The sequence below is a fragment of the Esox lucius genome, chromosome 10, assembly GCF_011004845.1.
Source record: "Esox lucius isolate fEsoLuc1 chromosome 10, fEsoLuc1.pri, whole genome shotgun sequence".
Lineage (NCBI taxonomy): Eukaryota > Metazoa > Chordata > Actinopteri > Esociformes > Esocidae > Esox > Esox lucius.
The window spans coordinates 9,612,921-9,629,414 of record NC_047578.1 but is presented as its reverse complement, the minus strand read 5'-3'; the positions used below and the strand labels follow the sequence as shown (position 1 = coordinate 9,629,414).

Here is a 16,494-nt window from a genome sequence, read left to right as displayed (position 1 = left end):
CTTTCATTCTGGCTTTGCATTTCCCACCATATACAAACACACATTATGCGCTTAAATAGATACACTGACAGGTCTTGTTGTAGAAGGGTTGGAATATGCATTTATTCAAATGCAACTTCAAAACTCACACATTTATGGAATCATTAATGTTATCATTATCCATTCCTCTCACCAAACAGGCATCAGATATAAAACATACTCAACTATTGCAAACACACACACACACGTATACGGCTCACTCGCACAGCCAAAGACATTTCAGGTGAGAGCATAGATGAATCAGAACACAAGTGACTGGGGGACAACAAATTACTGATAGTGGCACTAATATGAATGTACATGTAGTATAGGAGGCTTCAGTGTTTGAATGTGCAGCAGAACGACTGATGTGTAGTCCTTTACTGTGATTGGTTTAGACAGCAGAGAACACAGAAGGAGTTTAGCACCGAACTTTACAAAAACTCGCCCACAGTCGCTCCAATGGATACAACACAATGTGTATAGATGGCACTGTATCTGCAGTTCTGCAGCTACCAAACGGATCAACTATCATGGTGTTTATTGCAATAAATATAAAAGTACTGTACTTTTACTGTAGAAGACATGTTAGTTTGGAGTTGTGGCAGTTTGTGATGCAAGTGGGACTATATTCAATGAACAACTGACTGGAAAATAATCCAGGAACAATAGAAGAATGACTGAAAAAACTGAGGGTTCGATGATCCACAGATCATCTTAAAGTGTGTTAGCATCACACAATATTCAGGCACGTAGAGGAAAAACTATTGAAAAGTCAAAAACATCTAAACGTGAACTTCCTCGAACTAATGAAAGGATAAACACTCAGTGATGCCAGAGGAGGTAAACAAAAGTATATCATCAACAATAGAAACATATCAGCATTAACCGGCATCTCATCTTCTGTTCTGTTTATAGACTGGACAGGTAAAGGCTTACTAAAACACCATTTGATGCCCATGTCACAGAACACACCTTACCTCTGAGTTTTTCCATAGACTTCTAACCTACCGTAAATCTTTACACCTGACCCTACACCATCTTACCCTCCGCCACCCCCCCACCATACTGTAACCACACACACACTTAGTACATACACGGACACTGTCTTATATTGCCTTCATAGAAGCACCCTCATATATACACACACACAAATACAAATGCTGTGTCCCTGTCTTATAGCTCGTCGTGAGAAGTCTCGTCTGCCTTCAGTTTGAACTCCTCCTCTGTAATCTTTCCATCTCCGTTGCGGTCCTGGTTGGAGAACATGTTCTCAATGATGCGGTAGGCATCGAACCCGGGGGCAAGACGACCTTTACCCTCGTTCACCTGGCGCAGGATGTAATCTGTGAACTGGAGACCGGGGAGGGGGGGGGCAGTCAGGAAAAATGGGTGATTTGTTTTGCCTGCTGTCTCAGTGAACAAAAACGTTGTCTCCTCACCTTCTGAACTAAATTAAATCAGTCTCTCTGGGATTCAGAAATGTTTCCTACCCAACAGCTTGAATATAAGACCAATTAGATCAACATGTTTTGTTTTTAATTAAACTGCCAAGTCCTCCAATATTGTTGCATGGAACTAACCCCCCCCCCCCCCCCCCCCCCCCCCGGGTTGTCCCTGGACACTCCTCTGAGCCTGGTTCCTCTCTAGGTTTCTTCCTAAATATCGGCATTTTTAGGTAGTTTTTCCTAGCCACTGAAATTCAACACTTGCTTGCTCCTTGGGGTTGCAGGCTGGGTGTTTTGTAAAAGACACTTTGTAAAAACTGCTTATGTAAAAAGAGCTTTATAAATAAAGGTGTTTGATTGATTAAACTAACCCCTTGCCACCCCACAGTCTTGTCATAATTTCTGCTGCTGCAAAATCTAGCATTTTCGACCACACAGAATCCTGGAGGGACGGTTAGATTAAATGGATGGGCCACATTTAAAAGCACATCCTTCCGCTATGCTTCCATTCTAGCGCATCTGCTTTCCTCCGTCTTGTATTTATAGATCGGTGCCAGTGAAGGAGATGAGGCCAGACTCTGTCCAGATTTCCCCAATACGAGCAGACTCAGTAGAAGAGGTGGAATGACCGTGAGTGTGTAGCGGGATGTGAGGCTCAGCTGTAATGCGTACCTCTGAAGCCAACACCTGTAGGTCCTTGTCTGCATCCATCTCGGTGAAGAGGTTAGCGGAAACTTCGTCATTCCAGATGAACATGTAGCCATCGGGTAATCCTACCTCCATCTCAATTAACTCAATGTCGAAGATCAGGACAGCACTCCCCGGCACCTCACCATCTATAACCCACCAATCCACATGAACGGGTTAATAACCTTTTGTGGACTAGTGTGTGTGTGTGTGTTTTACAGATCGAATTATAAGGGCAGTAAAAAATAAGTAAATTTTTGGCTTATGGTTCGGGTTTAGGGTCAGACTTACTGGTTACTTTCAGGTTTAGGGATTAAAGGCCGGTTTCGCGGACAGAGATTAAGCCAGGTCGTGGAATAAAAAGTCCATGAAGATTTCAATTTGTTTTTTTAATCCTCGACTTGACTTTATTTGTGTCCACAAAAATGGCCCTCTGAGGGTTAAGTTTAGGCACTTGGGCTAGGTTAATTTTAGGTTTTCATCTGAGGTTATTGTAGTTAGGTTTGAGTTAAGGTTGGGTCGTGCAGCAGTCAGCTGCTTGGTTGCTTTCTGGTGCCTACGCGGGTAAAGACAGAACGGGTGTGAGTGTAACTCACCCACTCCTCTCTCCCCGTAGCCCAGGTGAGGAGGGATTACCAGGTGTCTCCTCTCTCCGACACACATCTCCATCAGCCCTTCCTCCATCCCTGGAACCACCTGGTTGGCTCCCAGCACAATGTTATATGTCTTCCCGTAGTTATACCTGAACGGACACATCTGTTAGAAATACACCCTGTGTGTGAACGACTCGGGGGTGGGGGGGGGGGTGGGGTTGGGTTTATACATGCAGTTTACGAACAAGCAAGCGCGTGGCATTGCCTTTCTTACGTGCTGTCGATGAAGTTTCCGTCCATGAGCGAGGCGTTGTAGTGGTATTTAACAAAGTCTCCTTTCTTAGTCAGTGTTTCACACGCCTCTGGTTTGTAAGTGGTGCTGATCTCGACTTTGTCCGATGGGTTGTGGAAGTCGATAATATGGATATCAAAAACCAACACCGCTGAGCCTGGGATCTTGGTGCCTGGTGAGGTGGAGTCCGTAAAGGGGAGGGAGACAACAACAAAACCAAGGTCACAGGAGTCCGTAAAGATGGGGTACGAGACAAAGAAACCCCTTTCCCTTAAACAACAGTGCGCTGAAAACCTCCACCCGGTCCCACCCCCGTCCCCCCCCCCGTCCCCACCACACACACCGGTTCCCTCCTCTCCGTATCCGAGGTGAGGCGGGATGGTGATCCGTCGTCTCTCTCCGATGCAGACTCCGATCAGACCCTCGTCCATCCCACCAATCACGTAGCCCTTGCCCACGTACGTGTCATAGGTTCGGTTACGGGAGTAGCTGAGGAACACGGCGACAGAGGGCCATAATCACGGGGCCGTGGTGAAGTGCACAGAAGGAACGTTTTCCACCAACACACTCAAACATTTGGCAACTTAAAATTTATACATTTGACATTTGTGAACGTCTAAGAAGTAAATGTCTACACCCTATTTAACCTGAACTCACATTAACTAGTTTGGGTATTATTTTTTTTTTTTTACTGCTTAGATTCATTCAGTAAATATTATGAGAAAATCATGTCAAATGACTTTAGTTGAAAAGGATATACTGCCATCTTGAGGACAACATATGTTTTTCCTGTAAAAGGACAAACAGCCAATGGCAATGCAAGCCGGACCACAAGGAAACAGAGGAGCAGGTTTTACATTTCTTGCTTCCTCTATTTCTATTTTTCTTTTCCTCACCTGGAGTCGAAGAAGGTCCCGTCCAGCAGTGATCCATTATAGTGGTACCTGATGAAGTCCCCAGCCACACTCTTCCTCAAGCAATTGTCAGGTACAACCTGGTTGTCTATGCTGATACCGTCTTTAGGGTTATGGAGATCCAGCAGGACTACATCAAACACCAGGGAGGCCTGGCCTGGGATATCACTACCTAAAGAGCGGGAGCCAGGGATGTGGATGGAAGGATGGAGGGATGGACCGGAGAGAAGAGTTACACAAACCCTGTCATATGTCTATGGAGGTCTACTATGACTGGATCCAACACCAGGGATATTACCATGCGAAGAGGGAGAGACGAGCGATGAAGGAGAGGAACATGAAGATGAAGAGATGAGCAATGAAGGAGAGGAACATGAAGAGGCAGGACGGGTATAACGATCCAGCATGAGCCTCAATACCCGCAAGCCCCCCACTCACCGTCGCCGTTCGATCCGTATCCTAGCGACGGGGGCATGGTGATGATGCGCCGCTCCCCGACACACATTCCCAGGAGGCCCTGGTCCATCCCGGCGATCAGCCAGCCAATCCCCACGTAGGTGTCGTAAGTACGAAGACGGGTGTGGCTACGTCGAGGAGGAAGAGAAGGGGAAGGACGCAGATATTTAATGGAAGACCTACAGGGGGACCCATCCTCTTCGTCATCATCATCATCCCCAAAGAGGCGTGTTAGTCGTGCCGTCACCTGGAATCGAACAGCGTTCCGTCCAGTAGAGTTCCATTGTAGTGGTAACGAACGTAGTCGGACACCTCGACCTTCCTGGAGCAGTTCCCCGGGGTGTGGTAGGTGTTAATCTGAACCCCATCCTCTGGGTTCCACACATCCAACAACAGAACATCAAAATGGAGGATGGAATCTGGAGGGATGACGTCACCTGGAGGGGAGGAAAGGACAAAAGAGAGATACCGTATGAAACACCACCCAGGGTTCCACCTCCTCCCGCTCTCTCTCGTTCTCTCTCGTTTCCTCCGTTGCTGTTTCTTTTTGCAGGGGGGAGGTGATCCGTTCGCAAGAGGTCGTTAAACAGAAATCCTGAACCTGGCTACAGTAATTGTTATGCTGAGGGGAGGGAGACAGGGTTAGTGTTTATCAGTTCAACTTCCTGACTCTCCTGAAGAGACACATTTAACATGTACCTGCCTGTACATGCTTTTTCCCTCTAGTGGTCACACACACACATACACACATACTGGCAGACACACACACATACACGCACACACACCAGTCTCTACATGTGAAGGCCCCACATTCCAAGTGTAATCTCTTCTCATGCAGAACCAAACAGTCCACTAGGTGACCTCTTTGTTCACACACACACTAATGCACGGACATACTCTGGACTCTGTTTGTGTATCTGTGGGTTTAGCAGATAAAGCCGCCTGTCTGGTCTGTATCGTCTCTCCCTCTAGGAAATGAATGGGACTGCTACAACACAGGGGTAGAGTTCACCTACATGTGTCAGTTTGAGTCAGGAGGTTAATCTGCTTATAATAAGGGTTTGTTGATGTCAAATCTCAGGACTGCCTGCCTTTTAACAGAAATGTTAACAAGAAGTACTTCTGGGTCTGTGATGTCACTGTGTCCTGGTTCACTTCCTGTCCAGCTTGCTTTCATGCACCCTGTATTTATAAACACGGTAAAGTAAACACCAGTTTCAACACTAACACACACGACCTGTGGTATCTGCACTATTTATCAAATGGACAAGAGACAACAATGCATATATCTAAGATACAGGCAAAGTGTTACAGACTATGTTATAAACTATTTCACGGGCTATGTTATTAGCTGTTAAATCCTTTGTTAGAAGCTATGTTAGAGGCTGTGTAATAAGCTGTTACAGGCTATGTTACAAGCTGTTTTATACTATGTTTTAAGATATGTTGCAGGCTGTTATTAATGTTAAAAAGCGAAACATGTAGAACTGGCAGGAATAATTATTGTTCTTGATTAGTTCAAGGGGTATGATTTGCCGCAATCCTCAATTATAACCGATCATAAAAATGTCAGGCTAGACTTAATGAACTATGTCATGGTTAATGTTGGAAGCTAAGTAATAAGCTCAGTTTACCGTATCCTTCTTTCCCATAGGCCAGTTGTGGGGGGATCTTGACCAGTCGCCTCTCATTGACACACATCCCCACGAGAGCTCGGTCCATGCCTTCAATCAGCTGCTTTTTCCCCACATACACGTTGTAGGTGCTACCGCGGTCATAGCTGCAAGGCACACACACACACAAGTGCACGCAGCCACCCGCGCACACAAACACGCGTATTATGGAAGATGCCGACATCACAAGAAAAAGCATAAACATTTTTTTTATTTTATTTTTTACAAGAAACATGGTTAAATGCAATTCGTTCATTACCTCACATAATCCACTGAGTCTCTGACATCATTCAGTCTTCTAGTTCTCTGTCCTGTCAGCACATTTGGTTGGCTTGAGATGGGACTGTGTAGTTAACATGCCGCGTCACTAGGCCAACTCTAGTCTACTACAATGACTGCATGTCAGTTCTGCCACGCACGTTGATGCTTGGGGGAGCCTACTGCTGGTCTAGTCCACTTTAGGCCACGGGTACATGTCATCAAGTGTGTGAACTGACACAGTGTAAATGTAGGGCCTATGCACTCACCTAGCCTACCGGTGTCTGCATTGCTTAGAGTAGCAGTGCAGGTGTGTTTGTGTATCCTTAGCTTCGGGGCACACATTATTTCTCTGGATATCAGTACTGTAACACAATGTAACTTACTGAGAAGTAGTTGACGCTTCGACACGAAGGGCTGAATTCCCTCTTTCTATTTCTCTATCTCTCTCTGAGAAAATGGGGCGCCCATCTCTGCCTGCGTGGCTGTCTAGGTCCACCCGCTAGTAAAACACGCACTTGAATTTATTGACGTGCACGCAACTTTAAAACTGCAAGCAGCAACTGGATGTGGAAAACTTTCTTACCTTGAGTCAAACTTCTTTCCATCGGGGAACATGCCGTTGTAATGGTAACGGACATAATCCCCTACTTTCACAGCACGCCCGCACTGCTCCGGTACGAACGTTTTTTCAATCACGATGTCATCTAACGGTACCGGAGGGGCGTCACAGGCGGCAAAAGCCACCAGAACCGCCAGATAGATCATTCCTTGCGCCCAACTGTTCATTTTAAAATGCCTATCCTATACAGGCAAAAGTATAATGGATATAAACCTTGACTGTAAGAGTTGTTAACCCGCTGTTTCACTTTTCCACGAGTTGTTTCAATACCTCTGGATTTCTTCCTCCAGTTCGTTTCTTCCCTTGATCAGCGACTGTTCGCGATTGAATGGAATGGGGGATTTGCGCACCACGCATGGCGCAGGCGCAGTAGCGTACATGCAGATGTGTAGACGTGGAAACACAAAACCCAGGGCCTAGTAGACACAGCTGTACACCAAATGATCCATATCACAAGAAACAAAACTACTACGGTAGAATAGTTTGCATTCAAACAGTTTGCTTAAAGGCCACCGAGCTCTGCAGAACTTTTAAGAACAACCGACTTTTGGAGGGAGTGTTGTGTAGGGACAACGTATGTATCTTTTAGGGGGGGTTTCTGTGATTTGGGAAGCCTCTCACCCCTCTCTGGAATGTATTGACGTGGCAAGGGAAGAAACCTACAGGCTATAGAGACATTGAATATTGCGTGATACACAAGTATATACCAACTACCGAATATCACTTAAACCGAGACACATTCGAATATAGCTTATTTTGTAGAGACGTAGGCAGCACTCAGTTTCAAACTGAAGCGCGGACTGGAGCAGACATAGCCTACTATTTCAGTAGATTTTGCCAAGTGAAAGTTATTACTTATTAGGCTACTTGTCATTGTACTGCGTAAAATCTTTTGCAGCGTTTGCCAGACATGGAAAACAGTCCTTCATTTTGACAGTCATGTAGGTTGATGTAAGCTACAGTTCAGGGAAGTGGTCTGGTTATCCCAACCAGTAGCGATCAAGAACAGCAGTGATTTTTAGGGGGAGGCGCACATCCCGTGTGGTTCTCCACCCCCTCCTCAGAGTAGCAGAGAGTAGCCGGGGGAAGTAGAGTTGTGTCCGGATACGTGGTGGGGGTAGAGGCGGTCCCTGTTCCATGCACAGCGCAGAGAAAGAAACGCAGTCTAGCCCAGCCGTCCCACCTCTTACACAAAAACTTAAGATGGCACCCTCCAGAACTATGTTACTCTCACTGCTTCTTTTTTCGTTTTCCGTTACAATAGTCTTCTGTCAATACGAGAAATACAGCTTCAGGAGTTTTCCACGTCATGAACTAATGCCACTAGATTCTGCATATAAATACGCACTGGACCAGTACACCGGAGAGAAATGGCAGGAGACAGTGGACTACCTCGAGGTGTCTCTCAGGTTGTACCGATTGCTCAGGGACAGCGAGGCCTTCTGTAACCTCAATTGCAGCTCAGTGCGGCTGGACAACGAGGAGAGGTTCACAGATTTTCCGGAGTTGCATGTTTTCGGTAACGTTATGAAGAGGGCGCAGTGTCTGAAACGATGCAAACAGGGACTGCCCGCATTCAGACAGACCATGCCCAGCCGGGACACCGTGGATGAGTTCGAGAGACGAGAACCGTATAAATACCTGCAATTCGCTTACTTCAAAGTTCGTTAAATCACTTTACAGATTACTGTGCATTAAGTGCGGCTCAGTGCCTATGGAGTAGTTCCTGTACACGGCTCTTAAAACAACATACCTTTACGTTTGGTGTATAGCGAATACGTATTTAGTTGTTGTTTATTATGTATTATATTGTTATTTTTTTCCCCAGAGCAATAGAATATAGCGTTCAACTGAGGTCCTATGCTTTTTTTAAAAACTCTTTGTGTTCTTGCTGGTTTGTGACGTGTTGTGCATGTTGCATGGGCCTGGAAAGTGCCACGACACTCTGGGGCAAGAGGGGAGTCCGAGAAAAGAATGAGGGTCCGATGCTTCTGCTGCTAATTGTCTCACCCTGTCTCCTCCAGTCGGATAAACTGGCCAAGGCGGTGTCAGCAGCCCACACATTCCTCCTGAAGCACCCCGATGATGAGATGATGCAGAGGAACATGGCCTACTACAAGAGCCTACCTGGGGCTGATGAACACCTCAAAGACCTGGAGACCAAGACCTATGAGGTACACAAGCACGCATCTCGTAGAATTGACACAGACGAGAAGGGATGCAAAATGCAAAGAAGAAGAGAGTAGAGAGAGTGATGTGTGGGAAGGGGACATTACATAACAGAGGGGCCTTCAGAAAACAAGCATTTAGCAAGGTTGCGCAATTTCTACACTCCTCACACAGGGAACAGGCTGTTAATGACCTGAGAGATCAGGCAAGAAGAGACTTCTACGCAATCATGACAAAAATAACACTTGATATCGCAGTTAGAATTTTAAAATACTCAAGTAACTTCTATAACTAATTGCCGTCTATGTTTGTGCGATATGGGGTGCAGTAGTGACCCTAACCCCAATTTAGGGTGACCAAACATGCAGAATTATCAAAAAACAACGCAATACCCAAAATATCGCATGAATGATCAAAATCCAGAAGTAAACTTGGTTTTCACTCATACTTTATAGACGGCAATTCTCAAACCTTCCATTCCAAAAGCTCTTATCTACAGAAGGATTAACTTAGTGAAGAGTCTTCCATGCCAGTTGGTTTTGGGGCTCTGTTCTCAAACCCAAACAGACCCCACATAGCCCCAGGTTAAAAACACTGACCACACCACGTAATGAGAAATCAGCAATACGTTTTTGTTGCACTGGAAAGAATGCAGCTAAAACAAAGCTCTTTTACGGCACTGTTTGACTTCCCCACTCAGGGCTCAAACCAGTGGAGCACAGTTTGACAGCACCTGATCAAACTTCTGGAAGCTTCATAATCATCTCACCTTGTAAAGGCACGCGCAGCGCCTTCAGAAAGTATTCAGACCTTCTCACCTTCTCCACATTTTGTGGTTATAGACTTTTGTTACATCAATCGATACGCAATAACCCACTGATTATGCAAAGATACATTTTTAGAAATGCGTGCCAATTCATAAAAAATAAAGAAACTGAAAATGTCGCGCCCATACACGTACAGACAAGCACTGAACAAGAGCCGCTCTCAAATTCTCTCTATGGGTGGAATTAGATGTGGTAAGGGACCAGACCGACTTCAAAAGAGGATAAAGGCCTTCAGAGCTCTAAGCCTGAACATGGACCTTAGCACTTTCTCTTTAGGGCAACTTTAGCTGGCTAAGTTTAGTTGGCTAAGGTGACGCATGTTATTGTTTCCATTGTTTCAGATGTTGTTTGTGCGAGCAGTGCGGGCGTACAATGGGGATAACTACCGCACTTCGGTGTCAGACATGGAGTTGGCCCTGAGGGATTTCTTCAAGGTCTACGACGAGTGTCTGGCGGCTTCAGAAGGAGCCAGGGAGATCAAAGACTTCAAAGACTTCTACCCCTCCATCGCCGGTGAGACTTTAACTCCAACGCTCCGAGACTGACGCTCTCCTGCTGAAAACTGAACACGTCCATTGATGATAATCCCCCCTCCCCCTGTCTGTCCCTCGCCATCTGTCCCCTACATCCCAATCCCTTCCCCATTTCTGTCTTCCACTCCCTGTCTCCCCCCACCCCACCTGTCTCCCTCCCAGACCACTACACAGAGGTGTTAGAGAGGAAGGTGAGGTGTGAGGCCGAGTTGACTCCTGTGGTTGGAGGATTCGTTGTGGAAAAATTTGTGGCAACCATGTATCATTACCTGCAGTTCGCCTACTATAAATGTGAGTTAACTATATATTTATTAAAACACATATTAAGCCTTCTGTCTTATGAAGGACATTTTCACATCAGCAATTGTCCCAAAGTGCCTACTGAGATACCCAGCATAAAACCCCAAAGAGCGAGCAGTATGATATTTAAGAGCAGTGGCTTGGAAAGTGCCTTAGAATTAATCTAGTGTGGAGCCGGACTCTAGGTCTGGTCAGTGGACTTCTCGTTTGTCAGGCTGAGATCGTAACACTACATTGCTGTTTAAGGAGTCATTTTTGTGTACAGATATTGATATATTAGAGTGTCCTGCAGTTCAAAATATTACACCTTAAGAGTGCTTATGAATGCCAGTTGGCTTTTATAACTGAGCCTTCAAAATAATCCCGGTGGTTGCAAAAAGGACAGATTCTCTGGAGAACAAGTACGCTCAGTCATTTATTTATGTGGCCAGCAACCACACGAGTTGTCAGGAAGAATGTAAATCAGCAACACAACCTGGTGGACTTTGGACATGGACAGCTTGAAAGCCGTCAGGCCAGGTCATCTTGGTTGGCTCCAAGGGATCAACAATTTGTAGAAGTTAACAAGACACTAGTCTCACATTGCCAGACCTTGGGTTACAATGAATCTTAGCACTGGTCATTCGAAGATGATGGAATAAGCTGTCTGGCTCGAGAAATTAACTGGACACCCGACAAGGACATGCAGTAGTGACCCTAACACTAGAGCCACAGTATCTATACCTCTACAGAGTTAGAAAGTTAATAAACATGAGCTTCTACATTGATCCCGGAAGTTCACTGCATTCAAGTTGAGGAGTTTATCTTTTTATAATCATTCTTTTTTTATTTGAAGACATTCATGTATTCATAACTGCCAAAGCGAACACCAACTGCACTCGGGGAATGCTGGTTTTAGTGGAGGCTTTGCGGGTACAAGTGCTGTAACTGTTATAACAGGTACAGAGTTACAGTAGGTTCTCAATTATTATTCTACAACTCTGTTTCCAAAAACATTGGGACTCTGTGTAAAATGTAAATAAAAACAGAATGCCATGATTTGTAAATCATTTAAACCCTGTATTCAATATAAAATAGTACAAAGGCAACATTTTAAATGTGGAAACTGAGACATTTTATTGTTTTTTGAAAAATATATGCCCACTTTGAATTTGATGCCAGCAACTCTTTTCAAAAAAGTTGGGACAAAGGCAACAAAAGACTGGAAAAGTTGTGTAACGCTAAAAAACAAAACCTGGTGTAATATCACACAACTAATTGGGTAAATTGGCAACAGGTCAGCAACATGATTTGGAATTAAAAGATCATTCCAGAGAGGACGGGTTTATCAGAATTGAGTATGGGGAGGGTTTCTCCCCCCGACTCTGAAAGACTGTGCGGGCAAATAGTGCAATGATTTAAGAATAACGTTTCTCAATGTAAAATTGTGAAGGTTTTTGGGGGATCTCATCATCTACGTTACATAATATCATTAAAAGATTCAGATAATCCGGAGCAATCTCTGTATGTAAAGGACAAGGCCGAAAACCTTGGAAGCAGGTTCAGCTGTCGGAGGAATGACTGAGGGTGCATTTTTCATAATTCAGGGGCCGTATCTAATTCATATACCATTTGCAGTGTTTATGGGGAAACACATGGGGAAACACATAACACGGCCATCTCCCATGGCACTGGGCCTGATTGGAGGGCCGTGGTCTTCGGGCCATCAGGCAGCACTGCATTAAAAACATACACAATTCTACAGTGGAAATCACTGCACAGCTCAGGAACACTTACGAAAACAACTGTCATGATGCAACACAGTGGTAAACATGCCTCTATCCCAACTTTTTTTGAAATATGTTGCTGGCAATTCAAAATGGGCATGAATTTATCCCAAAAAGAAAAACATTTCTCAGTTTGAACATTTGATATGTTGTCTTTTTACGATCTTTGATTAAATGTAGGGATAAATGATTTGCACATCATTGCATTCTGTTTTTATTTACACTTTATACAGTGTCCCAACTTTTTTGGAAATGGGATTGTTAATGGCCTAGGGACTTTTCTGTGTTATTAAATGTTAACATTCACACATACACACACACACAGACTGAAAGTGCTTTTGCCTCGTCAGTGAATGACCTGAAGAATGCAGTACCTTGTGTGACCAGCTACATGCTGTTTGACCCCAGTGACGAGGTGATGAAGAACAACGTGGTGTATTACCAGTACCACAGAGAAAAGTATGGACTCAGTGATGAAGACTTCCTGCCTAGATTGGTAAGACACACGCCTACCGGTTCGTTATCGCTGTGTGCGATTGATTGTTTCACCGTGATGGGTTGACTGAAAACGGAGGCCTTCACTGGGTTCTGTCAGAGTTGCTCAGCCCTTTGGGTCCTCTGTGTGTTTCAGGAGGCGGTACGGTACTTGAACCAGACCACCATGCAGCTAGAGATGCTGGAGTTCTCCAGACAGCGGCTAATGAGTGATGATGAGGTGTGTGTGTGTGAAAAGAGAGGACCTGCACGCATTGCCCCTGCGACACTCTTGTTGCACTTTACAGAGCCTGTGTCCGTGGGTCTGTCATTTCTTAATCGGGCTCCAAATGCAACCTTTATGTAAAGTAAAAAAAATAAAAATAAACCTCAACATTTCTCTCAGGTCACATGACCAGCAGTACAATGTGGCCAGTGTATACTACAAAGTGGTAGTTAGAGACTTTACCTCAGGGGGGCGCCATTCACTCACACTCATTCACAGCATTCACAGCAACGCAGGCAGTTAGGACAGAGCTGTATATACTTTAACGACAACGTTCAAATGCCTCCGCTGTAGCAAGAGACGTTGGGTTCCCACTAGATTCTGTTGACGCAAAGTCAGATTCCACATTCCTGCCTTTTTCCTTCTTTTAATTCTTAGCTACATCTTGTATTTTGAATACTTTGTCCAGCATTCAATGAGTGCGTCGACAACTGACGAAATGTATATTAATTTAGATAAACATCACATAGCAAATTACCCGTTCGGTTTCATCTTGTTCGGACACTCTCAATGACCTCTAAACTTTGCTTGGTGGGTAAACAAAATCAGTCCTAATTATGGTTAATCAGGACCTCGATGGGCTCAGAAGACAGTCGGTGATACATCATTATAAAACAGATAATTCTTTCCTCTGGGTACAGTCTTGATGTTAAATCCTAACCCTGTATTTCCTTGTGTGTTTACAGGGGGAGGTGGTGGAGTTTCTAGATGAGTTGCTGGATGCTCAGGATGAGTAAAAGATAAAGGAAGAAAGAAAGAAAAGACTGAAACTAAACAGCAGAAACAAGCAACAGCAAGATGTTTTCCCAGCATACCACAGGGTCTGGCTCCTCCCACTGGGTCATATTTATTCAGAGGTTCCGGGAGGCCCTCATTGTCTCAGAAAAGTTATATTTTTTATGTTTGTTTAAAATTGACATTTGAAATGGTTGGTTATTTTATTTCATGTTTCTGTATCAACACTAACATGTGCAGTGCCCGGGTATGGACAGTGAGTGTTCTTGTTGTATTAAATTGGTGGTGAGGATGATAATAAAATAATAATAATGTCACTATTCACTGTTATTTTTGTTCACGTTCATCTGTTTATTTTCATTGTTTTCAATACAAATGTGCACTGATTTACAAGGAAAAAGAAAGATATTCACCCAGTTATTTTACAATAAAAATCCCATGGTGAAGCTTAACCCCTCTCCAGTGATCTTTGCTAACATTTTAGTATGTCATTGGTGTGGTATTATGGGGGTATTATGGGGGTATTATGGGGTATGGGAATCTATGAAGCAGCACAGAATCAGTGCAGTGAGGAAGTACAGGTAGGCAGTATGTTCTGAAAGAGCACATGTCTCGGTTTTCAACTTTTCTGAACCTACTGACCTGATTAACTACACCTGGTAGGTCCAAACATAACTGCAATTCTAATGTATTACCGATGTATTAAAATGTCTGCCACTGTTGTTCAGTGTTTATGCAACAGGGCCCCTGTCCGGATTCCTGAGGCACAACACAGTATCACAATTGATCCCAGCTAATGTTGCCTTCCAGGGCCCGGGACAGAGTTCCTCCTTGTCAACCTGTTTACTGTGGTACTGTCTTTTTATAATCACATCTACAAATCCATCTGTGTATTTTTACCTTTCGGTACTGACCACGGCATCATATCTGTACAACATGACCTTTCGGGCAGACGCAGCACCAGCCAGGGGTTTCAGAATGCATTTGCTGTGAGAAAGAGCGAGGCTGTGTGTTGGAACCAGAGTATCCCAACCCCACCGCGAGCATGCCTTTACATTCACCAGCAAAAAACTATTTGAAGGCATTTAATGAGACTCTAGTTGAGTGGTCCCGTCCTTAAGCAGTAAACCTGGAAATGCCAAACAGTGATGCCGGGCCCAGAAAGAGCACGGCCTGAGGCTTGGAACCCCCATATGTCTGTGAAAGGGCACGGCGTGAGGCTTGGAACCCCCATATGTCTGTGAAAGGGCACGGCGTGAGGCTTGGAACCTCCATCTGTCTGTGAAAGGGCACGGCGTGAGGCTTGGAACCTCCATCTGTCTGTGAAAGGGCACGGCGTGAGGCTTGGAACCTCCATCTGTCTGTGAAAGGGCACGGCGTGAGGCTTGGAACCTCCATATGTCTGTGAAAGAGCACGGCGTGAGGCTTGGAACCTCCATATGTCTGTGAAAGAGCACGGCGTGAGGCTTGGAACCTCCATATGTCTGTGAAAGAGCACGGCGTGAGGCTTGGAACCCCCATATGTCTGTGAAAGAGCACGGCGTGAGGCTTGGAACCTCCATATGTCTGTGAAAGAGCACGGCGTGAGGCTTGGAACCTCCATATGTCTGTGAAAGAGCACGGCGTGAGGCTTGGAACCTCCATATGTCTGTGAGCGAAGCAAAACGGGTCCCTGTGCGGCACGTCACAAATTCCAGTACATTACAGACAGAGCGGCCCCGTCCCACGTTCAGCTGAACACTGAGAAAAGACCAGGTAAGGGGGTGCCACATGGACCAGTTGGGGGGGTGCCACATGGACCAGGTGAGGGGGTGCCACTTGGTTCTGCAGTTCAGTCTGGCACTTCATGGCATGCACCATTCCAGGCCAAGAAAAAAAAAACTTTAAAAAAATATTTTTGGTCCAGTGCCTTCATTAAATGCACCTGAGGTGACTCAGATGATTAATTATCTAAAACACAAAATAGATTTTGTCAAACGTAATGTGGCCAAGGCTTGTTCAAATATTAGTGAGCCGTTTTATCAAGGATAAACAATGAGTCAAATGACTGGATCAGTTGGACCGATCACCAGATGTCAGAAGACAGAGGAGCAGAAGGCCTTAACCCATCAGAGGTGAGTGCAGTGGGGCATTCTTCACAGCCTGTGGGGGTACTTCCCTTCTGCCTCAGAACTGTGGGATGAAGTTAAGTCCACGTCCAGGCCAACACGGAAAAGTGATTTGAGTAATCAACAGAAGGAAATTCAACGTAATCAAATTTGTTGTTTACAGGATTTAGATTTCATTTAGAATTATTTAGTTGAAAGGTTTCTATGAAAAATTTGCTTTCAACTCAGAGGAACTTAGGAACTTGCCTCACTGCCATCTTAAATGTACTTTCTGCTGCCACCTAGTGGAAGTGGCTAAGAGTGTTCAGAGAAAAAACCTGGAAATCTTCATGTTG

General features: G+C 44.9%; 2 protein-coding genes across 2 annotated transcripts; one reads left to right on the top strand and one right to left on the bottom strand.

The window, feature by feature from the left end:
• Positions 1-74: 74 nt before the first annotated feature.
• fkbp9 (FKBP prolyl isomerase 9) lies at positions 75-7,299 on the bottom strand. Its single transcript, XM_013135514.4, has 10 exons — positions 6,926-7,299; positions 6,043-6,188; positions 4,656-4,845; positions 4,391-4,536; positions 3,935-4,124; positions 3,382-3,527; positions 3,021-3,210; positions 2,750-2,895; positions 2,139-2,302; positions 75-1,371 (listed from the first exon to the last, which is right to left on the bottom strand). The coding sequence occupies exons 1-10, from the start codon at positions 7,126-7,128 to the stop codon at positions 1,195-1,197; spliced, it is 1,698 nt and encodes a 565-aa protein (XP_012990968.3). The 5' UTR covers positions 7,129-7,299; the 3' UTR covers positions 75-1,194.
• An 845-nt stretch (positions 7,300-8,144) lies between these two features.
• crtap (cartilage associated protein) lies at positions 8,145-14,063 on the top strand. Its single transcript, NM_001304168.1, is given in 7 exon segments — positions 8,145-8,623; positions 8,986-9,135; positions 10,299-10,470; positions 10,653-10,781; positions 12,907-13,052; positions 13,188-13,271; positions 14,003-14,063. Coding segments are annotated over 7 exon segments (1,191 nt in total). The 5' UTR covers positions 8,145-8,164; the 3' UTR covers positions 14,054-14,063.
• The last annotated feature ends 2,431 nt before the right edge of the window (positions 14,064-16,494 follow it).

What these genes read in the sequence shown, in the direction of transcription:
- fkbp9 (XM_013135514.4), bottom strand. Translation starts at nt 7,128, where the DNA reads ATGAACAGTTGGGCGCAAGGAATGATCTATCTGGCGGTTCTGGTGGCT. An exon ending in GGAAAGAAGTTTGACTCAAG is followed by an intron (nt 6,189 to 6,925) that starts GTAAGAAAGTTT and finishes TGTGCCTTGCAG; the next exon opens with CTATGACCGCGGTAGCACCT. An exon ending in CTACGGGGAGAGAGGAGTGG is followed by an intron (nt 2,303 to 2,749) that starts GTGAGTTACACT and finishes GGTGGGTTATAG; the next exon opens with ATGGTGAGGTGCCGGGGAGT.